The sequence below is a fragment of the Frieseomelitta varia genome, unplaced genomic scaffold (genome assembly GCF_011392965.1).
Source record: "Frieseomelitta varia isolate USP_RPSP 00005682 unplaced genomic scaffold, Fvar_1.2 scaffold_38, whole genome shotgun sequence".
Taxonomy (NCBI): domain Eukaryota; kingdom Metazoa; phylum Arthropoda; class Insecta; order Hymenoptera; family Apidae; genus Frieseomelitta; species Frieseomelitta varia.
The window spans coordinates 83,610-110,879 of NW_025110123.1; the positions used below are offsets into that span (position 1 = coordinate 83,610).

At 31.4% G+C, this 27,270-nt stretch overlaps 3 protein-coding genes across 3 annotated transcripts in view; 2 read left to right on the plus strand and 1 right to left on the minus strand.

Moving 5' to 3' along the window:
* Positions 1 to 14,906, plus strand: part of LOC122531177 (transcription factor HIVEP3-like) — a 51,152-nt gene extending 36,246 nt beyond the window's left edge. The window contains exons 2-8 of the mRNA XM_043658896.1: positions 325 to 863; positions 4,113 to 6,861; positions 8,056 to 8,176; positions 10,587 to 11,030; positions 12,395 to 12,587; positions 12,948 to 13,196; positions 13,847 to 14,906. Coding sequence (XP_043514831.1) covers positions 325 to 863; positions 4,113 to 6,861; positions 8,056 to 8,176; positions 10,587 to 11,030; positions 12,395 to 12,587; positions 12,948 to 13,196; positions 13,847 to 13,981 — 4,430 coding nt within the window. The 3' untranslated portion in view covers positions 13,982 to 14,906. The remainder of the gene's footprint in view (positions 1 to 324; positions 864 to 4,112; positions 6,862 to 8,055; positions 8,177 to 10,586; positions 11,031 to 12,394; positions 12,588 to 12,947; positions 13,197 to 13,846) is intronic.
* A 6,398-nt stretch (positions 14,907 to 21,304) lies between these two features.
* Positions 21,305 to 22,633, minus strand: LOC122531181 (DNA-directed RNA polymerases I, II, and III subunit RPABC4). The gene is made up of 3 exons (XM_043658898.1): positions 22,437 to 22,633; positions 21,810 to 21,902; positions 21,305 to 21,431 (listed from the first exon to the last, which is right to left on the minus strand). Exons 1-3 carry the CDS (start codon positions 22,492 to 22,494, stop codon positions 21,409 to 21,411), a joined length of 174 nt encoding a protein of 57 aa, XP_043514833.1. The 5' UTR covers positions 22,495 to 22,633; the 3' UTR covers positions 21,305 to 21,408.
* Positions 22,634 to 23,214: 581 nt separating this feature from the next.
* Positions 23,215 to 27,008, plus strand: LOC122531186 (kinesin-like protein KIF23). The gene is made up of 15 exons (XM_043658905.1): positions 23,215 to 23,342; positions 23,482 to 24,051; positions 24,119 to 24,289; positions 24,394 to 24,592; positions 24,665 to 24,803; positions 24,878 to 25,077; positions 25,150 to 25,254; positions 25,322 to 25,407; positions 25,463 to 25,590; positions 25,664 to 25,767; positions 25,830 to 25,934; positions 25,993 to 26,139; positions 26,202 to 26,348; positions 26,414 to 26,650; positions 26,721 to 27,008. The coding sequence occupies exons 1-15, from the start codon at positions 23,332 to 23,334 to the stop codon at positions 26,913 to 26,915; spliced, it is 2,544 nt and encodes an 847-aa protein (XP_043514840.1). The 5' UTR covers positions 23,215 to 23,331; the 3' UTR covers positions 26,916 to 27,008.
* Positions 27,009 to 27,270: the final 262 nt, after the last annotated feature.

The window sequence follows — 27,270 nt, forward strand, 5'->3', positions numbered from 1 at the left end:
TATAATATATATTGTGTAATATATTATATAATATATATTTATATTTAATACAAATATTTACTAGCTGTCGAGAGCAACGAATAAATAATTATTGTTAATACTGACAAAAAAATTGTTTGGTATACAAGTTACTTCCACATCAATATCATATTCTGAGACATTTTGAAACTTGACTGAGAGGGTCAATCACCTTAATTACTATCCAAAGACAGATCAAACTCGCGAATTTTTCTCTAGAAAACCACCAAAGCTAGGAAACAATCCCCAAATCCAAAAACATCACGAAAATCGTCTCATCAAAACATTTTCACTTTCTTTTTCCAGAGACTCACACTGTGGCGATGACAGACCCACAGTTAGCAAACAACAACAACAACAGCAGCAGCAACAACAACAACAACAACAATAACAACAGTAACAACAACAACAACAACAACGATGGCGAGCCGAAGTACCTGCACAAGAAGTTCAAGAAGATGGCGACGACCGAGGTTACGCCGCAAGTGGAGCCCAACAAGAATGATACCGTGGTCAGCAACGGTTCTCCAGACGCGGCAGCAAAGAGGAAGGAGTCGGCCAAGGACCCGAGCGAGTCGTCGAAAGATCTGGTCAAGGTGGAGATCACCGCAGAGCCGGCGGACGGAGAGCCGACCGAGTCGAGGAAGAGCGGCTACGTCTGCCCTTATTGCAGGCTGTCGTGCGCGAAGCCGAGCGTCCTGCAAAAGCACATCCGCGCGCACACGAACGAGAGACCATATCCGTGCGTGCCCTGTGGATTCGCGTTCAAGACCAAGTCGAATCTGTACAAGCACTGCAGATCGCGCGCGCACGCTCTGAAGATGGAGGGTGGTGATGCCAGCAAGGTATTTCTCACTTTTGTCGAAAAAAGTTCACGTAGAATGACTTCAATAGTACTCTCGTGTTTTCGAGCGTTATAAAATCGTTACTAACATTATTCTTAGTGCACAAATATTGTGCAACAGAAAAAATTGTTTAGTATAAAAATTACTCCCACATCAGTATCATATTCTGTGATGAGACGTTTTGAAACTTGACTGAGGGGGGGGGTCAATGTTGCTGAAAGTAACTAAATGTAACTAAAAACTGCAAAGTGAGCATTATTTATAAATCAGTATCATTCTGTGAGTATCAGTATCATTTGGAAACTTGACTGAAAGGGTCAATCATCTTACATTTAGTTGCTGATAGTAACTAAATGTAACTAAAAACTGCAAAGTGAGCATTATTTATAAATCAGTATCATTCTGTGAGTATCAGTATCATTTGGAAACTTGACTGAAAGGGTCAATCATCTTACATTTAGTTGCTGATAGTAACTAAATGTAACTAAAAACTGCAAAGTGAGCATTATTTATAAATCAGTATCATTCTGTGAGTATCAGTATCATTTGGAAACTTGAGTCAGAGGGTCAATCACCTTACATTTAGTTGCTGAAAGTAACTAAATGTAACTAAAACTGCAAAGTGAGCATTATTTATAAATCAGTATCATTCTGTAAGACATTTTGAAACTTGACTGAAAGGGTCAATCACCTTACATTTAGTTGCTGAAAGTAACTAAATGTAACTAAAAACTGCAAAGTGAGCATTATTTATAAATGCTCATTGTTATTTGAGGGATTGAAAATTATAAATATTTTGTAAAAATGAATTTCAAATCACCATGTACGTATGTTAGATTTTCTCTATTGCTTCAGTAGAAATATTAAATTGGTAACATATACATAATTACTACAATATTCATTGTAATATCAATATTATAATATTATGTAATTCTTTTAATATTTGGAAAGTTGTTTTCCATAAGTAATCATTAAATAGATGAAGAATGTGAAAATAAAAGATTGTTGCACATAAGATTCCAAAAAAGAAAAAAAGAAACATGTAAAAATCACACAGAATTTAGTAATTAAATGTTTCACTTTTAGTAACTAATATTTTATTTTAATTAAATAATAATATTTGGTATATTCAGTGTGTAATAATAATATTTAGTAATATTTTTAGTTACTTATATTATTTTGCTTTTGATTGGTTCTAGTTACTTTTAATAATTAGGCGTTTCGTTTTCAGTTACTTTTAGTGATTAACTAAATGTTTTACTTTCAGTTAATTTTAGTTGCTCTCACTGTTAATAACTATTCTATTAAATGCCAATGTAAAACTTGAAACTGATCACACAAAATATGATCGATGCTTCATCAATAATTTTATCAGTAAAAACATCAGATTGTGTATCGAAATCGAGTACGTCTTTCACAATAATGCATTTAGACATTTTAGACACTGTATTAAGATAAGATTTAAGATATTATTACTATGAAGATTTCAACATTAAAAATATACCAAAAATCGTCGCTAAATTAATTAAAATTCTAGTTATGATAATTGTAAAGTTTTAGAGTGAAATTTTTTTATATTTATTATTACATTATATCGTGTAATATATTATGTTATATTTTATTGTTGAATTTATAAAATTTATCCATCTTGTTAAAGTTTTATTCAAAATTTGGCCATTGAAAAGACAAAAAAGTCTAAAACGATGAGATAGATAAGCGAAGTACTTACTTTATCTGTACAGAAATGAGCTTATTACGCAACCTACATATCTGGTCACTACCTGGTGAAAGATATATTCTTCCATTATAATCGGTATGAATTATCGTCTGACGCATAAAACGTTACGGTGAAAAATAAAATAATACATAACTCGTTGATGGCGTCCCGAGATACCGCGATAAAATATTTTTATCTACGCGCTTACAAGCTATAATTAAGCCATTCAGATCATATTGATCATATTGATCAACTCCACAAATTAAAGAATCAAAAAGAAATTAATATCTTTTTAAATTTGTCTTTTGAATTTTTAAGTTAGGATTTTTTTAAACAGGTGAATTACGTATTCACGTAATGTTACTCAGAAATTAATAAAACGTGGAGTTGATCAGTTTAGCGTAGAAAAGGCCGAGTTGAAGTTAAGTTTAAATATTAATCGTCATTAAGACTTATAACTTTAATAAAACTACTAAAAACAGTCTAGAAGATTAGGGAAATAGAAATATTGTGAAATTTGAAAAATATTCTAAAAGTTCTTAAAAGTTTTAGTTACTAAAAGTAACTAAATCAGTTACCAAGAGTAACTAAATTATCTACTAAGGGTAACTAAATTACTTGCTGAGGTAACTAGATGTGGCTAAAAGTAACTAAATTAATTGCCGAGGGTAACTAAATGTAACTAAAAGCAACCGGATTAGTTAGTAAAGTAACTAGACGCAACTGGAATTGTTACTGAAAGTAACTAATTAGTTACCGAATGCAACTAAAAGTAACTAAAAGTAACTAATCGGTGGCTAAAAGTAACTAATTGGTTACTAAATGTTACTAGAAATAACTAAAGGTTAATCTAATCTAAAAATAAAAAATACAAGATTATTGAAACATACAGAGTCATGAGTTACTTGACAAAAATGAATGGTTAATTATATTTTGTTATAAAATTTGAAAAAACTCCGTACATGTTCACATTCAATACATTCAATCCTCGGACAGCGAATAGTTTTATACTCGCGCACAAGCTGATCGAATCAAATTTGACCCAGTTATCTGCAAGCAAATTTTTATATTGGATTCTTCTTTTGTTAAATATTTTTGCTTTTCAAGTTACTCCAGTATATAACAATTGAAAAAAGTATTTATATATGTATTATTCTTAAATTTTCGTCAAGATATATTTCTTTTGATAAAAACAATTTCGAATGATAATGAGCAAATTTTTACGTTAGATTTTTATCCAACGTTCTAATTTCTTCAATTGATTTAGAAATCTTATTTTTACCAATTAATTTATATAACTGTATTATATTTCATAGTTCTAAGTTTTTATTCAAAATTTTAGTCTTTCAAGTTATCCTAATATATATATAATAATTGAAGGGATAAACATGTGCATTATGTTATTATTTTTATTTATATATGCATATTATTAATTGGGGATCAGTGATGCTCATCATTTGTAACATTTAAGTAATATCTAAGATTCGATTTAAAAAAAAGAATGTTACGACATATATTAATTATTTTCACAGGTATCGGAAGACTCCAACATAAGTCTGTCAGATAGCGCGAGCAATGGTACCGGCACACCACCACCACCACCGTCGTCAACACCCACGACCACCGTAGTCAACGTGAAAACGATCAAAACCGGGAAAATCTACAAGCCAAAATTTCACACGGCCCTGCAGTGCGTGAACAACGACATTGAAACGTCTTCCCTTTCCTCCACCTCTTCCACCAACAGCTCCTCCTCAACCACCGCCGCTACCACGCCGAAGCCAAACCCGGAACAAGTTCAAGAGCACATAGACAAAATCATCACCGACAACCAAGCGATCGTCGACGCCGTGGATCCACGTCTCCACAAGCTGATCCAAAAGCAGCAGAGCCTCGTGGAGCTGAAGCAGCCAGCGGATCAACCTTTGAATCTCTCCTCCGCGGAGGAGTCGTTGAGGAAACGGTGTTACAGCGAGAGTTTCGCGCAGGATGGCAAAGATCCGGAAGGCTCCATAATCAAGGATCTGCTGTTGAAGAGTCAAGGCTCGAGCCAGGAAGGAACGACAGAGAGCGAAAGTTACTTCTGCCCCTCGTGCAGCATCCCTTACTCGAGTGTCGACAACCTCGACGTTCACCGCAGGTACTACTGCAAAGGTAGCTCCAGCCCTAGGCGAGAGTATCAGCTGGAGGTGGAGAAGAGAGATTTCGACTCGAAGGATTTCGACTCCAAGTCTTCCGAGTATTACAGTACCTTGCAACCTCTCCCATCGCCTGGCCCTCTGCTGGGCAACACGAGGCTGGTCGACGCGTACGCACCGCCCGCGAAGAAGCAGAGATGCGAGTCGGTGCCAACCACGTTACGATCGCTCGAGGAGCTGAGCAAGTATCCACGGCCAAACTCTCTGCAGATGTTCGGTGGCGAGGTGAGGATACTGGACAACACCGGCGAGACGAAAACCATGAGAATAGAGCCACGTCAGACGAACTCGCCCACAAGCGAGCAGATCGTGAGCAGCAAATGCGTCACGTCGGAGACAGCCTCGATAGTGGTGAGGTCGGGTCTCCACTCGGGTGGCACGATGGTGCACAAGCCACCGAGCGGCGCACCTGCCAGCACACCCAGTCCCTCCATATCGCTGCCCAACACGCCAAAAATGCTGGCACCGATCATACCCAACATATCAACGCCGAACATAGCGCCGAGCATGTCGTGCTACAACTATCTCGAGCCGAATCTAAAGCCTCTGACCAGTATCACTGCCTATAATCCGTTGACTTTGCCCCAGCCAGGGATCACGAACATCCTGCACGGTGGTAAGGTCATACCGTACGTTCCTGGCATGCCTGGACCGCACACACTCACGCCACCCATTGACATATCGACGAGTTTAGGGTCAGGTGAGGCAGGATACAAGGTGATACCGGGCCTGCCCGGGCTTCACATAATCCCACAGCCGTTGGATCTCGCCAGCCCCGTGAAGATACAGACCCCGACCGTACCTGGCATCCCAGGGCCAATGTCCAGCGGCCACGTGTCTGCGATTGATCAGCCGTTGGATCTGGCGAGCCCGGCGAAGGACTCGAAGCTTGGCTTCAGAACACCCGGTAACGAGGCTCTGAAGATGGGGCTGACGAGCCCTAAAGTTCCTAGCGTTAAGAACGAGAGCTCCACGGACAAGTATCGAAGAGCATCGACAGGTGAGATGACCAAAGCGGAGCTGGATCGTCATATCAAGAACAGCGTGGCAGTTAAATACAAGAGTATGGAGAGTCCGAAGGAGAGGAGGGACTTCTCATACGATAGAAGCCCCAAGGTGGAGAAAAGCTTCGGTTACTCGAACGGAATCGACGCGAGTTCTTACAACAAGCTGAGATACTCGCCGAAGGAATCGCCCGAGAGCCGGAAGAGGCTGTCCACGTGGAGTGTGAACGAGTTGGAGAGCGGTAGAGCCTCGGTGGTTCCCCTGGCAAGCCACAACTCCGTGCCAAAGTACGACTCGTCGCCGCCGCTGGAGAACGGACGTCTGAAGGGGCTGGCGAGTCTCGGTGACGCCAGGAAACCGGCCGAGTATTACGGCACGTTGAACGGCGCGAAGACGAAAGCAGACTCGGTGACGTCGATGGTGATCGTCAACGTGGACAGCACGTCGAAGACAGAAGCGCCAAGCAAACCTTCTGTTGACTCGACGAAGACGGACAAAGGTGAAACGAAGTCGCCGAAGAGCGGGGAGAACGCGACGATGGAGGAGACCAGCTCGAACAAATTCCTGAGGCCGACCTCGTTGCCGTTGAAACCGGGCACGTTCACGCCGAAGAAGCATCACGGTATCACGCCGACGGCGAACACACTTCCGCTGATCAGCCCGGAAACACCGAGGCCGAAGAAATCGTACGGACAGCTTTATCTGAACGGTCACGCGTATACATATCTTGGCCTGAAGTGCTCGACCAGGGTGTTTTATTGTACTTTGAACAGGCCGCAGCCGATGTACGTGACGCAGCAACACGGCTTGTCTATGTACTCGAATTGGGAGATATGCAAGGAAGCACCGCCTGACGTTGACATGGCGCATTATGACTCGAGGCACAGGCCGGTTAATTACACGACCGCGTGGAAGAAGCAGGAGGATATACTGACGCATTCCTCGGAGAGGCCGACCACGCCGAGCAGCTCGGACAGCGATTTCGAGAGCGACACGCCGGAAAAGGGGAAGAGGGGGGGGAAGGTGTTCGATGGTGGATTTGAAAGTGGCGAGGATTACACGTATGTTAGGGGTAAAGGTAAGATTAAACGCGTTGCTACGTCTATCTGCTATTGTTGTGTAACAACGGATATTCGTTCCGATAACATTTGCAACAGATAAAGTGTTACAATGTGTATGACGAGAAGAAAAGAAAGAAGTTTGGGCATGAATATTCTCAAGAATATAGACAATATATTCTCTATATTCTCTTTATTCTATATAGAATATAGATTCTCAAGAATATAGATAGTATAGAAGAGTATAGAAAGATATATAATAGAAAGAATATCATCTAGATTCTCAAGAATATAGATAGTATAGAAGAGTATAGAAAGATATAACAAATAAATATGTAGAAATTAATAGAACTATAACTTTGTTGTCAACGTTATAGATTAAAAACCAGTGACAAGTTAGATTAGAACAATTAGTACAGTTATTGAAATAATCAAAAATTTATGTACTCTTCCATTAAGAGAAATTGGATGGAAGTTGGCACTCATCTTCCATCTTTGCAAAACTCACTCTCTCAAACTACTTGTGTTTTCAAACCATTTCACACCAAGTTGCAATAGCTTCAGAAAAATATCTTGTAACACTTTATTTCCTTGCAACCTTCACTTTGTATAATAACTTACGGAAATATTCGTACGCTTACTATAAAAAATCATAGGGTGACTCACAAATATCTTGACTGTTGTTGTACGTGTATTTAAAGTTGTTTGATAGCAAAGAACATATAATCAGCAGTTTGTCAACAGTTTTAAAAAGTTAAAGGAAATATTTTTTTTAATAGAATTAAATAATTTTTAATATATTTCTTAGAAAAAAAAATTAGATTAGACTCCCGAGAGAAATATAAAAATAAATTTTTTTAATAGAGTTAAATAATTTTTAATGCATTTATAAAAAAAAGTTAGATTTTAGAACAAAATCTTTAAAAAGTTAAATAAAAAAAAAAGAGTTAGGCCAAGATATTTAGGTGTTTTGTTTTATTCATCCTGTATATCATAAAAATATATCATAAAAATGATTTTGGAGCAAAAGTAATAATACATGTACATATATTTTCTATTAACAATTTGGCTATTTTATCTGCAACAATTTAATATATTTTAATATATAGTATATATTACCACATATATATCATATTATTATAGCTTATTATTTTATAATTATATTATTATTTGATGATCAAGAGTTTCACTATATATTTTTTTTATTATGTAAGGTCGAGCTCGATATGTTTGCGAGGAATGCGGCATCCGTTGTAAAAAGTCATCCATGTTAAAGAAACATATCAGAACACATGCAGAAGCAAGATCATACACGAGTAAACATTGCGCTTACAGGTAAATGGTTTCTCTTTCTTTCGTGTTTTAATTACCTCCTCTTAATTTTCATATATCACTAATTGTAATTCAGTTTATTATTATTTGTTCATATTGTAATTATAATTCAGTTAAATTAAGAATTAAATTAATATTGAAATAGAAAACTACTACTTAATTGATCTAGTACAATAATACCTTTACTTTGTACCTGATAATTAAATCATGAATGTCGAAATTTGTGCTATAATAAAAGATAGGTTTTTTTTTACGTTTTTCACTTTTTAGCTATTTAGAATATTAACTTTATATATTAATAATTCTATGTAATTGGGGGGAAATATGTTTACCAATATTTAATTTAATCGTAATTAAATTAGAAATCTTCTTCTTCTTCTTCTTCTATTTTTCTTTAACGTCGCATCGACGGTGCCATTAGATATGCGTGTAGTAGTTTATGTTTTTGAGATATTTTAATACTTTTTGGTTTGTCATTTTGAGAAGTCAGGTTTATGTTTGCGTTGAGTCGGTAAGAGATTATGGCTCTTATGAAATTTCAATGTCGGATGAGCAGCTAAATGACGATTCAGGTGTCTCAGTCGGTTTGGTGAGCTTTTTCCAGAGTCGACGTATTCTGTTTTTTATGCTTCTTTCTTTTAGACGGGGGTAGATTTCTTCAAGAGTTTTAACAAGTGTCGGAATGTTATCGGTGTAGTTTTTTGCGATTTCCAATGGGTGTGCTGATCCAAAGGTGTCTTGGAGAAGGCTCTTGATCTGGGAGTAGTTTAGCTGGGAGTGTGAAGGATCTTTTTTATTTATTGTTTCTTTTGCTGGGGCTAACATTTCCTCTAGTTTAGCAGGATCGAAAACTGGAGATTGGGGGAGGAAGTGGTTTTAGTTTGGTTATTGTGATTTTTTTTTTATGTGGATTATGTGGATGGAGGCATGGAGATTATGTCGTTTAACTTAACATAGTCCAGTTTGTCGTCAGCTGATGATTGTGACAATGGTCTTTTGAAACTAAGAAGAATTAGTCTGAAGGTAATTTGTTCGTTTGATTAGGATTGTCAATGTTTGTCTCGGTAGTGATGGAAATGCTTCTTTGCCGGCAGTTTGGAATATTGAGTTAGTGTGGGAATCATATTTGTATTTAGAATTGTCGTATCGGTTATGTTTGAATTTTGGGTTTGCAGGCAATCTTTCTTCAAGTGACCTGCTTGTTTATATCGGAAGCAGAAAAAGCTGTCGATGGAGGCGAAAATATGTATCTTCAAAACTTATTAGAAAGATGGATGGGATTTTTCCAATGTCGTCGGGGGTCAATGTATGCCTGTCTTCTGAAGCTGAGGATGTGGGTGTATTCCGGGTCGGTCATTCATGCTCTCAGGATTGTTATTCTGGAGCATAGCTTGACGTTGTTTCTTTTGAAAAGTTTCTCAAATTCTGAGTTGGGTATGACCGGGGCAACGTTTGATAAAATTACTTTTTGGGCCGGAGTTAACATTGGTCTTAGGTTTAGCATATTGTTGTTGACCGTTATTGTTTTATCCAGATTTGCTAGGTGTAGCACAGTTTCTTTTTTGTCAAGATATGCGCAGATTCGATTGTTTGAGATTTTGGAGACGTATCTTATTGATTTGGGTCCGATTTGTTTCCCTATTGCAAGAGCCATAGTCTTGGAGGCTTGTGTCGTCTATTGCGTGAACAATGATAGCTTGGCCTTTTGTAGGTGGTGCATCGAGTTATGCTGCGTGGGAGTATGATTTGGTGGAGTTGTTTGTTTCCGTTTGGTTAGAAAATTGGGAACCCCCAATGTACTCGGAGGTTCCCGCAGGTTGGTTAGTCGATGTATTCATTCGTGTTTAGATACGAAATTAGCGTTTGTTTCCACTAACACTGGCCCTATAATAATTTGTATTGGAACTCGTAAGCGAGATTATATTGGACGTCCGTACGGTACGACGATTGATCCGAGACTCTAAATTAGAAATTAGTATTTACAAACATATTTAATTGTAATTTTATTTTTGCTAATACGAGGTATTTATTTTAATTTAACACGCTTGTCCGTGACCGAAGTGGTTCAAATGTTTTGAATGTGTAAAATAAAATTACTATCGTCAACTAAAAAATTTTGACCATCATAGCTAATTCATAGATAATATTAAACAAAAAATGCACTATTCAACTAAATTCAAAGCTAATCGAAGATTTTAATAAATAAAATAAATAATAAAAAATTTTAATTCAACTAATTAAAGATTTTAATTAAAACATTATATGTTGCATTGCAAAAATTAAGCACAGTGTATTGTATTAAATCTTGTGGCCTCTTAAGAGCATCACATAAATCTGTCGTGGCAGTCAATGTGTTAATTTACAATCCAGTCATCGTCTGTTAATATTTAAATTATAAAACTTTCATTTGCAGCGTCCCGGTTTTACCCCAGTCTCCGCTGCCATCCTCGAACAGCGTGGAAGTGAGACAAAGCAACGTGGAGATGAGGCAAAGCAACGTGGACAATAGGCCACCGAGCAGGGATATGAGTTTATTGTCGGAATACAGGCAGCACCACGCACAATCTCAAGAACCGAGAGCCAATCTCGAAGCAATGTCGTTAACGATGCACGAGCCGACGAAAATTCACGAGATCTCCAGATCGCAAAGCGCAGAAGTAAGGAATGCAGACCGTGTGGACATGAAGCACACAGAAATGACGAAGCAGAGTATAGCAGAGACAATTAAGCACACGGTTGCTCGAAAAATGGTCGTCGGTGGGCCTGGCTTTCGATCACCCTCGCCTAACACTGCAATCAGCAAACCACAAGCTGAGTTCTTGCAGCCCTCGAATGGACCTGCACCTAATTACGTCAGGTGAGTGATACTTGATTCAAGTGGTAGTAAACATTTTTAATAAGGATGTATCACAGGATGTTCCATAGATGTAAGATCTCACAGTAGATTGTGTATCATTATCAGTATTATACAGTGAGCCAAAGTAAGTATTCGCACTGCATGATAGAAAATAATTGATTATACAAAAATTGTATAATAAATTGCAATTTATTGAAACAAATTGTTTTTATACTGTATTTATTGTATATACATTTGCTATACTATTGTTTTATACTATTTATTGTATGTACATTTGCTATACTATTGTTTTATACTATTTATTGTATATACATTTGCTATACTATTGTTTTATACTATTTATTGTATATACATTTGCTATACTATGGTTTTATACTATTTATTATATATACATTTGCTATACTATTGTTTTATACCATTTATTGTATATACATTTGCTAAATGTATGCAAAGTTAGAGAAAAATTAAACAAAATAAGTAAACAAATTAAATAACATACTTTTGTTACGCCTTGTATGTACTTAACCGTGAAAAATGTTATGTAATTTGTTTACTTATAGTTTAATTTTTCTCTAACTTTGCATATATTTAGCAAATATATACAAAAACAATTTGTTTCAATAAATTGCAATTTATTATACAATTTTTGTATAATCAATTATTTTCTATCATGCCGTTCGAATACTTTCGTTGTTCTCTGTATGTATGATAATACTTGCGATACGTATGATGAACACAACAACTGATATTATGCATATTATTTATAACTGAACTGTGTATTTTTATGCATTTTTAAATTTTTATGAACATGACTAAAAAAGTGGGATCTGAAGTTACATCTATCTACTTTTGTGTATTAGATGCATTGTATACATCTTTCCAATTTCCCATCAATCTACTCACAATTGTATCATTTAATAACAGCAATGGAGCAAGAAGAAATGTTTTATAAGAGAATTATTTATTAGACTGTAATTGAAAAAATAGACTTTGGATAGAATATTTTCTTATATACCAAATGTTATAAAGGGTACTATTATATATCTTTTCATATTACATACATTTTTTGAAATTTTTCACTTAATAATCTCTTATCTTTGTTCGTGAAATGATTGCAAACGATTACATGAAACTTAAAAACGATTACAAAAACTTACAAAGCATGACTATCTATGGCTCATGTTAAAAATTTGATGTGTAACAGTTTTCTTTTTAACTTAATGCTAATTAAAATGTAGAATATCAAGAACAAACATCTTTCTTCTTTTACTATTTTTGAGTAAAAATCTTAAACTCTCATTGATAATCTTCTGTATCAATATTGAAGCAGTTTCTATTGCAAGAACTGAATCTACCGAATATAGTTACAGTGTGACTGAAGATGGGAAGAGTGTCTGTGGGATTTGTAACAAGGTGTTCAGCAAACCTAGTCAGTTACGGTTGCATATCAACATTCATTACTTTGAAAGACCATTTAGATGCGAAAGTTGCGCGGTTTCTTTCCGAACCAAGGGTCATTTAACAAAGCACGAAAGATCTGTTTCTCATCACAACAAGGTAATCAATTTTTCATTGTATAAATGTATTATGTAATGTAATGTATATTATGTAATTTGACATTGTGTAAATTTCATTCTTCGAATTTTATATTCTAAACTAATTCAGAAAAGCTGTATTCAATGAAAGAAAAATCTAGTATAAAAAGAAAAGTTATATTTCCAGTTATTTTAGAAAAAAAGAAACGTATTTTCACTGTTTGGAGTAATAAAAACATACATATGTATAAAGTGAAGTAAAAAAGAAATTGTATGCGACCGAGATGAATGTTAGTTTAAACAGAATAAAATTTTTCTAGTTTTAAGATCAGCCAAATTATTGTTTAGAAGTTTATCTGATTGCACAATTGTACCATTGCAGGTTAGTATGACTTCTACGTTCGGAGCGGCGACCACCAGCAACCCAAGGCCATTCAAATGTACAGACTGTAAAATAGCATTCAGGATACACGGTCATCTGGCGAAGCATCTACGTAGCAAGATGCACATTATGAAGTTAGAATGTTTAGGAAAATTGCCATTTGGGACATACGCTGAAATGGAAAGATCTGGTGTCAATTTGAATGATATTGATACTACCGACTGTGATAATAGTCTTTCTAGTCTTCAGGTGAGTGACATGAAATCAAAGATTTCACATTAATACTTTATTAAATATTTGACCTTTGTTTCGAATAACAGACACAAATATTTTTGACCATTTACATTAAACAATAAAACTACATTATTACAGAATTATTCTGCACCTGTCGACCCAATTATTTTACACTATACTAATATATTCTTTTTATAGAATGAATAGTAATAGAACAGAAATGATCAGTACCATAACGCAATTTTTCTCCAGAAATACAATAAGCTCCTCCTAAAACACTTTTTTGTATAACAAATAAAAAAAAAATTAAGGATGGCAAAGTTAGATAGGACATCCTGTAGATAACAAATTCAGATTTAAACAAATTTAAACAGTATAAAAAATATTCAAAAAGTTATAAATTATATAAACAGATTGAACAGTAAAAAATTATTATATTATATTATAAGACTCAGAGAAATAAAAGTGCAAGGAATAGGAAAACAAAGAATGCAAGCTTTTATTTACACATTTTATGAAAAACCACTTAAATTGTGAATCTTTTAAGTTTCTGCGAAATATTACAAATTGATCATTTTAATCACTAACTTTAATTTCATTATGTTCAATCAATTGCTCAAAGTAGCTCTTGTCTCTAAACCGGACATTATTCTTTGTTTTAATAGATGCTGGCTCAAAGACTTTGCGAAAAGGATCCCACGAAAATAGGTCAATGGGATTCTGAAACAATTCCAAGTCAAGTGATCAGCGGTGGTGAAACTTCGTCCGATGAGGGTGAGCCTATTCCGCAGCACGCGTGAAAGTGACAGACGCGGATATGTCTCGATCGTATCATGTGCCAATTGCAAACGAAGATCGAAAATCCGTTGTTCGCCTTGGGAGTTCTTAGTTTAATCGATGGGAGCACAAGCACAACGCGAAAGAATGCCAAAACTAATCTACGTTTTCCATAGTGTTATACAAGGCCGGACGAAGTCGTACAATCATGAAAGTGCCAAGTTTGCACAGTGTTTACGCATACTATGAACAAGTTTTACGCATAAGTTACATTGCTTTGTTGAACATAATATCAAATCAGATTCTAGTACAAATACTGAAGGGGATAGGGGCTTGAACACACACCGTACACACACCTACATGAGTGTAGAGAAAAAGAGAATACTCAGAAAAGAATTATGAACGAACGATAGTAGTCAAGACAGGTCACAATCGAAGACACGTAGTGCCAAAATAATGCAGCGAACTAACAGACAATCTGCGGTGAAATTGTTTCGAGGGATTCGTTGCTGTAACCGATAAAATAACTGTAGTAACAAAGTAACCATCGCCACTCGAAGGAAATTTCTCAAAGGGCGTTCTTGTTAATCAAGTTAATAGTGTTTATAATTAAACGTTATAGCAAACGTTCTTCCGAAATGCCAAAAGATGCGATCTAATTAAATTAAAAACAACTGCATGTGGTAACAACAAAAGACTCACTGGTAAAAAAAATTATTGATTATTACCATTATAATGAAATTTTGATTTAGTTGAAATTAAGTTTCACACATTATAGTATACATCATATACAAAGTGGATGAAAGTAACAGTACAAGCAGAAAAGAAGAAATTGTATATAGGGAAACGTAAGTAAAAAATGTGCTATGAAATTTTTTTTTAATTTTAAGATTTTAAAAGGAAAACTAATCTTTTCTGGTTGTTGGATACGCTAATGATTAAAACTTACCCATCGTTTCTGTCTCTTCCAGCATCCTACGCTAAATAAATTAAAAACGAATTAACAAGTTTCCTCTTGTATAGAATTTTGTATTCCAATTATATGACATTTCAAAAATTAATTTTTGACTTTAATTTCAAAAATTAATAATTATATCATCAATGTTAATAAATATTATCTCGTAGAAAACAATCGATAAAAAAAAATAAGAAAAAAATTAAGCTGTACTCAATTATTTGCGTATTCAAGCAATCTTCAAAAATAATTGAAAAAATTTCATGTATTTTTTACTTATATATATATATATTTACTTACAATTTCTTCTTTCCTAATTATACTACTTGTGTATTTCTGCCCCACCTTGTATAATAGATGCATAAAGGTACCTTTAAAACATAAATCAACTAAATTTTTAAAAAATTATTAAAAAATTAATTGACTTCGATAATTAAAAACAAAACTTTTTTAAAACTTCTAACTTTGTTTAAAGCATTAAATACATGATAATTTCAATTTTCATATCTTTAATATTCTAATAAACGAAATTGCTTTACAGGCAATTACATAATCAAAAAAAATAATATTTTGTGTTCTAAAAATTGATATTACTAAATTTAATTGAATATTATATTTTCTCATTTGAGTTTTCTTTTCGCATTATTTGTCGTAACAGATAGAAAAAAGAAAATAAATAGTGTCTGTTTGTTTAAAAAACAGAAGATTTTCTGTACATTTATATCAAATACGTGTGTAGAATTACAATTTTCTTTTTTAGATTTAAATTAAAATGTAGTATTTCAATTTTATATAGATAGCATTATTGATTTTATTTTGCTTCAATCTTCCAAGAAATATCAATTTTTTAAGGATACATATGTAACCAAATTATCTGTATTTAACATAGTTATATATGTACATAATAGTAAATATATTGTACAGATTTATAATCAAATGTATCATACAAAATGTACTAAAAAGTTATTGAAGATATAATGGTTTATCTAAATGTCATTCCTAAAAGTGATACAACCATTAAATTTGCTTTTTTTCACGTTCAAAAAGAAAAAAACATAACATAAAAATTTGCTATAATTTACTACGATACTTATTTATCTATTCATCATGAAAAAAACTGAAAAAAATTCCCAATAGATCTCAAATAAAATAATAAATTTAATATTCATATTAGAGGTGTGCGGGATCCCGAAAATTCGGGTCGGGATGGGAAAGAAATTTTTCCCGGAAATCGGGACAGGATCCCGAAACTTTGTGTTTCCCGAAAATGTTCGAGGTCACAAAAGTGTTGTTGAAAATCTCGCACATCTTTAAAAACTATGATGATATTGAACAAAATGAAATATTGAAACTGTGTGCATTCGGCTTCTTGAAATTTTCAGGAATCCCGAACATTCTCGGGAATTACAAAGTTTCGGGATCTCATCCCTATTTCCGGGAAAAATTCTTTTCCCGTCCCGACCCGACTTCGGGATTCTGGAATTTTCGACATCCCGCACACCTCTAATTCATATTTATAAAAATTATGTATAATAAATTATAAATATATAATATATAAATACATGTGTATGTATGTATGTATACACACACACACACATATATGCCAGATATTTGAACTTGTATGAACTTATAATATTATAAGTAATTGTTTAATTACATGAACTTGTAACTTCAATACTACAATTATTTCTTAAATGACATAACAGATAAACCATTAAAATTCTGTACTTAAATTTTGGTACATATATGAGGATACAAATCGCAGAGTAAAGCGGATATTCTAACTCATTGATAATAAGAAACAAAAACTTGTTTTAGTGAGAGTTGTTTATATTGTTATAATGTTCGAGATAACAGTTTTTTGATTGTTATTTATATTTTTGAAAAACTGAAGACATATTTGATACCTCTAACATTTGTACAACATAAACATTATATACTATAATTAGATCTAAAAAAGAATCCAAATAGCACAATGCACTTTAACATTTAACTTTTAACAAAGTTGCTTTAAAACATGATTTTGGTTAAGTGATTTATTGAAGAGATACAAACTATATTTTAAACTGTATAAACTTACTTATTTCTTAAATGACTTTAAATATTGGAAATATCTATTATAAATTTATAAATGAAAGATGGCTAGACTGAATTATTTGAAATTAACAATCTTCAAAGTATGTTAATTTTATCTCATTATAGTATATATTAATATTGTTCTATTTTATTTATTTATACATACATTTGTTATTTTTGTTATTCTTCTGAAATCTTATTTGTCTATTTGTATTATTTCTTTGTATCTTGTATTTACTTATCAATCGATTAATTTAATCTATTATTTTAGCTTATTTCTTATTATAACTGTGTTAGATACATATAAAACAAATAATAAAAACAAACATTTATTCAATTTCTTTTTATATTTATTCTTTCAGTTTGTGCTTCTGGATGATTATTTACATGATCTAATTTATTTAATGTTCACTTTTACTTTGCTTTTTAATTCTAACATCATAAAAATATAACATATACAAACAATAGTAAAATTCTAATTGCGCATTAACTTTTGATTTGAAATCCCAATTCATAATTTTTCTTCTCGTGTATATTTTTTATAAAGAATTCTTAGTATGGCACAGCTTGCAATACAATATATATTTCATTCTTTATTATATGTTTAATAAGTGTTTAAAATTAAATGTTAACTATAATAAAAAATTGAAATAAATAGAATATCATGTATAGTGTTCATTTTGTATACTTGTATGGCTCACGTAACACCACTAATCATAAAATTCTAGACTGAAAAACTTCTATTTATTTTACAAAGTAAAAAGTCATAAGTTATGTCATTATCAAAAATAAAAGTAATTTGTTGCTAAAAAAAAACTTAATTATTGTACTTCCAAACCAAAACAAGTTACAAAATTCTGATTTAAGACTTGATAAAATTTCCTTCGACAAGCGATGGAATATAAACTTATAAAAACATATTAAAAGATATAATATTTATATACAGTAGTGTTATATCAGCATGAGGTGCAATGAACTGGCATGTGATTCTGTATGTAAAGTGCAACTGTTGCGTTCAACGTTGAAGAGTATTCTAATATTAAAAATTAATATTATATCTAATTATTGATACATGAATCATATATATACATCTATTTATATGATATTAGTATGATCAATTATGAGAATTATTGTTGACATAAGAGAAAATGTGTTTGTATATATTTATGTATAATATAATGAAATCCTATTATAGTTTTCATTATAACTGTAAGAAATTCATAATTGGGAACAGAATCGGTTATTCGGATCATATGTAAATTATAATTTCAGTGAATCATTTTTATAGCTATCCTCCTTATCCCACTTGTTCGTTTTGAAATTTACATATACTTTTTACCTTAAAACAGAGTTAGGTAGAACATTTGAATTATTTTTGTATTCATAATAATTGTTGCTTCAAGTTGTTTTATTAATTATTTTTATTACTTGTAAAAATATAATATTGCTAATTAAAATTCTTGCTAAATAATGCAAAAAAATAATATATATTGGTAGGAAAATTAAGAAAAATTAAATTTTTTCAACTTGTAATAAGAATTAAAGTTCAAAATAATGATAAATTTAATGGTACAATAAAATATTTAAAATAAACCAATAAACCAATTAAAAAAAACCAATTTACATTTTAAATAAATGAAAGTAAAAATATTGTACTTAAGTATAGAGATTACATGAGTGATGATTGAAATTATTTTGTGTATAATGATTTAACTCTATTAATTAATTCCTAACTCTGTTTAATATTTGTTAAAAATAAAAATTCAGTGAATTTGATTTAAATTAATCAAGCATTGGAGGTCGGATCATCGTAAACTCTGGGTAACCGATTTTCTGATTTTGCTTAAGATATTTAAGAGGTAATATACCTTCCATGAGCGACAGCTATTGTAGCTTATATATTTACATAATATACAGCGCCCAGTTTTTTATTAACAACTCAAGCACGACTTGTCTTTCCTATTGCATAATCAGATGTCGATTATCATAATTTGTACCTACATATGAGTGCTTGAGAGAAAATAGAAGACAAATGACCGCACAATCATGTACATTGAGGTCCACTTGAAGCGTCGCCAAACAATATCAATGTAGCATATAGTTCAATATAGCATTTGATGTATACACCCATTGTAATGAAAATCGACTAAATCATGTATGAATTTCTAAAGTGTGCACGTCGTATGTATGTCCACGATGCCAAGCCAACAATGTTTATATTTTGGAAGAAATAATAAGATAAACGAAAAATAACTTTTGCATTGAAAATAATATTTGATAAAAAAAAGAAAGAAAAAAATATATTAGAACGGAGGATTTCACAGAAAAAGAAATATTTTGGAATGCCAGCTGAAGCCAAATTTCATACAATGTAACGTTTATCTTCTAACTATCCCACATGTGATTACTAAGCTAGTTCTTTCAAAATATTGTTCTCGATATATTTTCGAAACGATTGCTTTTTTGTAAAAAATATCGGATTTTAAAGAAACATACATAAACATCCTTTACATATCAAATCTATTGATTTAGGTCTAGGAAATTATAAATAATCTATACTTTTTCGTCATTTATACGCTATACAAGGAAATACATGATATAAGATAAATTTGTATTCCGTTCGAAAAGAACATTATAAATACGTTGAACAACATATTTTTTCTATTGTTATTTGAATATATTTGTAGATAATTTACACAAATATTTATGTAAATCTATTTTTTGTTAATGTGCAAACAAAAATTTTTTACAAATTTAATACGTGAAAAATTAGAGTATGAAATATAACATACAACAAACAAAAAAATAATTTAAAGTACTTGATATGTACAATATGTTAAATATTCTTTAATATGCATAAGGCATTTATCACTTATAATAATTAATATCATTAAAGTTATTATATCAGAATATTATAACAGAAATTAAATAATTTATTTAACATATACGCAAGCTGTCACATTGTTGTCTATAGTATTTACTGAAAAGGAAACTATATTGCAAAGAGAAAAATCAGAGTAATATTGTTTTACATAATTCTAATTTTTTACAATTATATAATATTTTAACTAATGATAAATCTACAATTCAAGTAGGAAAATTGCAAATTCAATGTAACAGTGAAATGAAATTTTAAAAAAACACTTTGAAGGAAAAGAGATGTTAATATTTTTTAACAATGAAAATATGAAGTGCCTCCAATTTTCGTATCATTAACAAAACATATTGTTATTATGTTTGTTTCCTGTAAATATTAAAACTTTCATAATAATTTTTCTTTATCTTGATAATGATCACAGTTTCTCTTTTTTTAAAAACAATAGTTTTGAACTTTATTAATCTGTACATCAAAACATAAATTGATTCTGTATAATATTCTGTTTAATACCTTTTGTAAACACAAAAAGGAATATATACAAATACAACCATAAAATGTATATACTCTATAAGTGATAAAATTTTATCTGTATGCTCTATTAGTGTTGTTCTATAACTCCTGTAAGAAGTTGGCTTGGCTCCTTCCAAACACAGTATTAAACGATCTTAAGAACAAGTAGGATCGAATATACAATTTGTGAATTATTTTTGACTGAATTGTTTTTCAAAGAAATTCTTCCAAAATTACTAATTTTATTTCAAGAATTTCTAAAACAAAATCTAAAATCTATGTTTTTACAAGTACAATTATATAATGAGTGTTAACAGTAACACTTACAAACAGTTGGCAAATTAAAATTTTACATATATCAGTTATATTTTATAAATACTTTTCCAGGCATATAATCTAAGTTGTACTCATATGAGAACTTTATCTTATACTTTTGTAGCTGGTCGCTACAATTATGAAACACTTAAAGTTTAAAAAAAATTTGTTAGTGAAAACGTATTTCAATGGAAGCAAATTAAGCTTCTGCTGATTAATATCATAATATAATGGGACCGCATTAAAACTTTATAAGATATATATGTGCAAACATATAACATCAGCTTTTTATGAAATGTAAGAATGCCAACATTTTGCTAGTGTCGCCGTCAGTTTTCTTCCTGATTCTGTGACTCTGTTGAACTACTGATAAAAATGTAATTTATTTATTGTAAATAAAAACATATATTGCATAAAATGTTTTACATTACATAGTCTACATGGATGCACAGTTAACAAAATTTAGATAAATAGAATAAAAAAAGTTAACTCGTTTAAAGTTCACCAGGAATCATGAAATATATTTGAATATAATTTTTCAAGACATCACAAGTAAGAAAGTACAATTTTATGGATTATGTGGGATGGGAATAAATGTCTAATTTGCAATGATTCTGTGTGTATTATTTTATTAAAACTTACTTTATCTTACATAGAAATCAATACTTATTTACATATTTATGAAATTCATAATATTGCCCCTGTGTCAGTCACATTTATCGTGCGTCAAATACAACGACTAAATATTTATTAAGGAAAATATCTTGTGTTCATTATGTTTGCATGTACGTGTCGCATAGATAATACATATAAAGTATTTATGAGCTGTTTATTTTTAAAGGTGGCATAAATTACTTCACAATAATGAAAAATGATGATTTATTAACATCTATATTATTTATACTGAGAAATAAATATAAATGACTAAAATATAAGCATATCAGCATTAGCATCCAAAATAACTTGAAAGTTGGCAAACTTTTTTAGACATGTTAGAATATAAATCTGAAATATCTTAATTAAAATAGTGACGTGCCATTTTCAAAATAAACGCTCATATGTACTGCTCATATGTACTGCTAATATGATGTCTATCTTTTTAATTATGAAAGGATACGTCTTTTAGTTCGTTTTTTGTACATAATTCTGTATCCACATTCTCTGCATCTAATTGGATCCCTTGGTCGTATTTCATTATCATGATGACATTCTACAAAGCAAAAAAAAAAATATTTTTATAATAAAATTTGTAAATATACAATAAATACTTCAAGATAATCAATGTACAAAAATTATTTATTTTAAAAATAAATTTATATTTCAGTTGTCAATATTTAAAAATATAAATAGAAATGTGATATATAATAGATAAAATTTACAAATATAGCAATAAACTGACAATACACTTCAATTCTCTTCAGTTAAATTTTATTATTTATCAGTTTAAATTCTCATTAAATAAATCATACAATAAAAATGAGAGAACAATAAAAATAGATAATATATATATCTCACGTGCAAATTATGCATTTTTATGCAAATTTTCATAAACACAAGAAATTAAGATTAGAGATTTATCTGTAACATTATATATTATAATAAATGATACAGCTTGAATATTTTATATTATTTTGTGCATTATCGTATTTTTATATTTCGCATAATTGCATAAAAATTTAGTCTACTTATGCGACATGTCAGTTAAAGGTTAGAATTTTGTTATAATACGTTTTTAATCATTTACCTCCGCAAACGTACACCATAGCTTGTTTCGGCGTCGATTCTGACTTGCTTGATTCCATTTCAAGCGAATTTCTACACAATATTGCTTAATACTTTACTTATACTGCGAAAGAAGTTTGCTCAAAAATGCACAAACATCAAATGACGTGCACCATGTACCGTATACCGTACACAAAGGAAAAAGAGGGGGAAAGGTAGATCTATGTATTTCTCAATGTTAGTATTTGTTATTATTGTATTTGACAGTATATAATATTTGATATATTTCTTTAATTATAATATATATTTCTAATCTATTTCTTTAATTATATATTATATTATATTATATATTTCTTTATTTATATTATATTATATTATATTTATATTATTTTATATTATATAATATATTTCTTTAATTATAATTAAGGCTATTGAACTGCTAGATTAAATTAAATTAATTTTAAACAAATTTTCAATAATTTTCAACAAAATTCAAGTTTGCACGAACGTTTTTATTTTTTTCAATTTTGATAGGTTCTTCGAATTATGCAACACACTAGATCGTATTTATTTCGGACATAATTCGATAAATATGAAATGAAATGAATTTCATCAAACCAAACGAATATTCTCATACATAAATAGTATTGAAGATTAATTAAAATTTTTTCATAACTTTCTTTTTCTTTTTCTGTACTTTAATAAGCCAATTACGTTACGTTATGTTAGAGTAATATCGCTATGACCTTTTGGTAGCACTGCAGGCATTTACAGTCCGCTTATAACTAGATTTGAATTTGAGTTAAATCAGAACAACGGTTTTCGGCTCGTGGCATGTATTAAACATTCGTCATATCTGTCAAATACTCTTGTTATTAGTTTTAAGATAATCGAAGAGAAATATAACTGTATCAGAAATGAAGTCTACGTAAGTTATAAGTCCTATTGCATTTTTTATCTAGTTTACAAGTGAAATTAAACGAAGATTTTCTCCATTATTAATAATTGGTCATTCAACAATATTTTGCACAATAATTGAAAATATTTGTGACATGTTAACATTTTAGACGCGTGAAACCACCAGGTTCAACTCGTAAGCCAAACCGTCCAAAGGGTAATAATATGTTATCTAAAGATCCAGTTCAAGTATTTTGTCGTTTAAGGCCAATGCAACATCCTGCTGATATCTCTTGTATGAAGCTTGTATCTGACACAACTGTAATTATTACACCACCAGAATCAGCAATCAATTTTCGTAATTCCAATAAGGAAATCCAAACAATATTCAGTCATGTATTTCCACCAAGTGCGACACAAAAGGATATTTTTAACATAGTTGCCATTCCATTAGTTGAAAATGTCATTCGTGGTAGAAATAGCCTTTTATTTACGTATGGAGTAACAGGCAGCGGTAAAACGTACACCATGACTGGTGAAGCGCAAGACGCAGGCATAATGCCCCGTTGCCTTGATGTTATTTTTAACAGTATTGCCAATTATCAGACAAAGAAGTTTATATTCAAACCAGATAAGTTGAATGGTTTTGATGTACAAGGTGAAGCTGATGCGATGCTTGATAGACAAAATGAACTTCATGCTGGGCTTATGTCGCAAAAAAATGGAAAGTCTGGCAAGCCGTAAGTTCAGGAATGATATGCATTCTATAATGTAAACATTTTTATTAACGGTTAATGGTTTTTGCAGGAGGAAGGCGGAGTATGACAGTGATAGTAACCCAATGGTGATTCACGATATTGAGGAATCACAATTAATACAGGTAGATCAAGACACTGTCTATGCAGTATTTGTTACCTATGTTGAGATTTATAACAACAGTGTATACGATTTACTAGAGGACGAGGATATTAGAAACAAGTATAATGTCAATTTCTATAATATTATTTATAGTATCATTCAAGTGTTTTCAATTTAAATTACTTCAGTTTCAAATATTATTTTGATGCTAAGAGAATTTTCAGGGCGTTGCAGAGTAAAATAGTTAGAGAGGATGGCAATAAGAATATGTATGTACACGGGGTAACAGAAATTGAAGTAAAAAGTTCAGAAGAAGCATTTGAAGTATTCCAGCATGGACAACGAAGACGAAGAGTTGCGCACACTGCGCTTAATGCAGAATCAAGCAGATCACACAGTGTCTTTACTATTCGTCTTGTACAAGTAATGTTTTAATTATTTCACATTTTATCTAATTAATATTCACAAACAACATAGCGCAATACTTTCTTACAGGCACCCTTAGATGGTGAAGGTGAACAAGTTATACAAGATAAACGAGTAGTATGTATTACTCAGCTGTCTTTGGTAGATTTAGCTGGTAGTGAAAGAACTAATAGGACTAAAAATACAGGTCAACGATTAAGAGAAGCAGGTATCTCAGATGTGATTCTAAAATATTATGATAATATTTTATTATATTTTCATAAAACATTAATTTTTATTTAGGAAACATTAATAATTCCTTGATGACGCTACGATCGTGTTTGGAAATTCTAAGAGAAAACCAGCTTCAGGGTACAAATAAAATAGTACCCTACAGAGATTCAAAGCTCACTCATTTATTTAAAAATTATTTTGATGGAGAAGGACAAGTTAGAATGATTGTTTGTGTGAATCCAAGGGCAGAAGATTATGATGAAACAATTGTAAGAAGACAATCAATAACGTGAGATGTGAACATATAAAAGAAAATGAATTAATTTATTCATGTTTCACAGCAAGTGATGAAATTTGCGGAAATGACTCAGGAAGTACAAGTAGCTAGACCAATAATTACAAAAGTAGATCTTGGTTTTACACCTGGAAGAAGACAAGCAAATAAGGTGAGTAAAAGAGTGACAATAAAGATAATTTTAAATATATGTGTATAATGAAAACCATTTTCAATAGTTGTTCAAAGAGGCACGTAGTAAATTAAAAAGAGAAGGCTATCCTGAGGCTGAAGATTTAGAAGTTGACGTTGGTTTAGTGTATAAGTAAGTATTATATGTTTCTTTCTTTAATTCTTCTAACTTATATAATTTCATTCAGTTTAGGGGGTCCATTTCCTGAAGATATTAATTCTTCGCGTAACGATGAAGTAATTAATAATTTAATACGGTTTTTGGAACAGCGCATCAACAAACGGAATGTACTACGTGCTGATTTAGAACAAAAACGTAAGAATATAATTTATTTTTTAACAAAATTTAAATTATGCATAATGTCGTCGTGGTATCTATACATTTACAGAAAATGATCTTAGAAAAAAGATAATTACAATGGAACAAGAACATATTAAGTTAAAAATTGAAAACGCATCTCTGAAAGCTGCGAATTCACAACAAAACAAGAAGGTAAGAAAAGAGAATTTCATTGATTGCAGAGTAACGTATAAAATAATTCGCATTTTCTATAGGTTTCTGCATTAGAAGGTCATTTATGTAAAACTGAAGAACAAATTGACAGCTTACTCCGAAAATTAAATAGCGCAAATGATACAATTCGTTGCCTACAGCAAGAGGTAATTAACAAATGTATTTGTATTTAAATGATTGAATGTTACGATTATTAATTTACAGTTGAAAGATAGAAACATGGCATTAAATCAACGTTTAATAGATAAGCAAAGGGTGAAACAAAAGTACAATACCAAAATGCAGGTAGAAACTGATAAAATGAATAAGGAATTAGAAGTCAAGTTACGTCAACAACGTGAAGAATTACAGGTAATAATATAAAGTAAATATAACACATAAATTTATTGATCAAAAATATTTTTCTTTTTTAGAATCAAATGAAAGAGAAGGAGAATAAGTTAAGATTAGTAAAGAAAATTTTAGTTGATGATAATGTATCTGGTGCTTCTAAAGATTGTGCAACACCTAGTTCAAATTTTGTAGAAGCAACTCCAAAAACAGAGGGTCGATCACGAAAAGTCAGTTCTTACTTTATTATTAAATAATTTATTTTTGAACGTAATTTAATGATTTATATTCACAGGATAAAGCAGCTGTTGCGAACCCGAGATATAGACGATCACAAAGCGCTGATAAGTGGATTGATCATAGGCCAGGAGCACTTGTTCCTGTTGGAACCGTTCTCCAACCTTTAATGCGTAGGAGACGTAGCGTTACACGACTTACAAGTCCAAAAGAAATAACAGATGGTGCATCTAGATATTGTCTGGTCGCGCAAGAACACGATACCGATGGTGAACTTGAAACGAAGTTATTCAAGGTAATTGTATTTAAAAGAAATCGAGATTATATAATTATATATTATAAAATGTATACTATTATTACGTTAGGGAGATATAATACCTACTAGTGGAGGAGGTGCACAAGTTGTATTTAATGACATGGAATGTCTGAAACAACTATCTCCAAAGGCAAGAAAACGTAGTGGTCCACAAGATATAGAAAATGGAAATGAAATAGGCTCTTCAAATCATTCATCTATGCACGCAGAGTTCCATTCCAAACGCCCACGTGTAGTAAATTAATAAAAATAATAGTAATGGTAGAAAAAATATTAATATGAACAATTAAGAATAATGAAATGAAGTCAAGAAATTTTTACACCATAATTGTAATTTTATTGATAAATCATTGTATACAAAAGCATAAAATACTTTATATTATGCATAATTAACAAAGTTGTAACAAATGAAATGAATTAATTAACTGATCAAAAACTATGAAGTATAATAGCTTAACTAGTATAATATAACTAGTTAAAAAAATATTAATTCTGTAAAATAAGAATCTTTTTATATTATTTTTATTATTTTACAATAATTGTGTGTGCGTATGCTGTGCGTATGTTATTTAATTAAGAACTACTCAATCTTTATATAC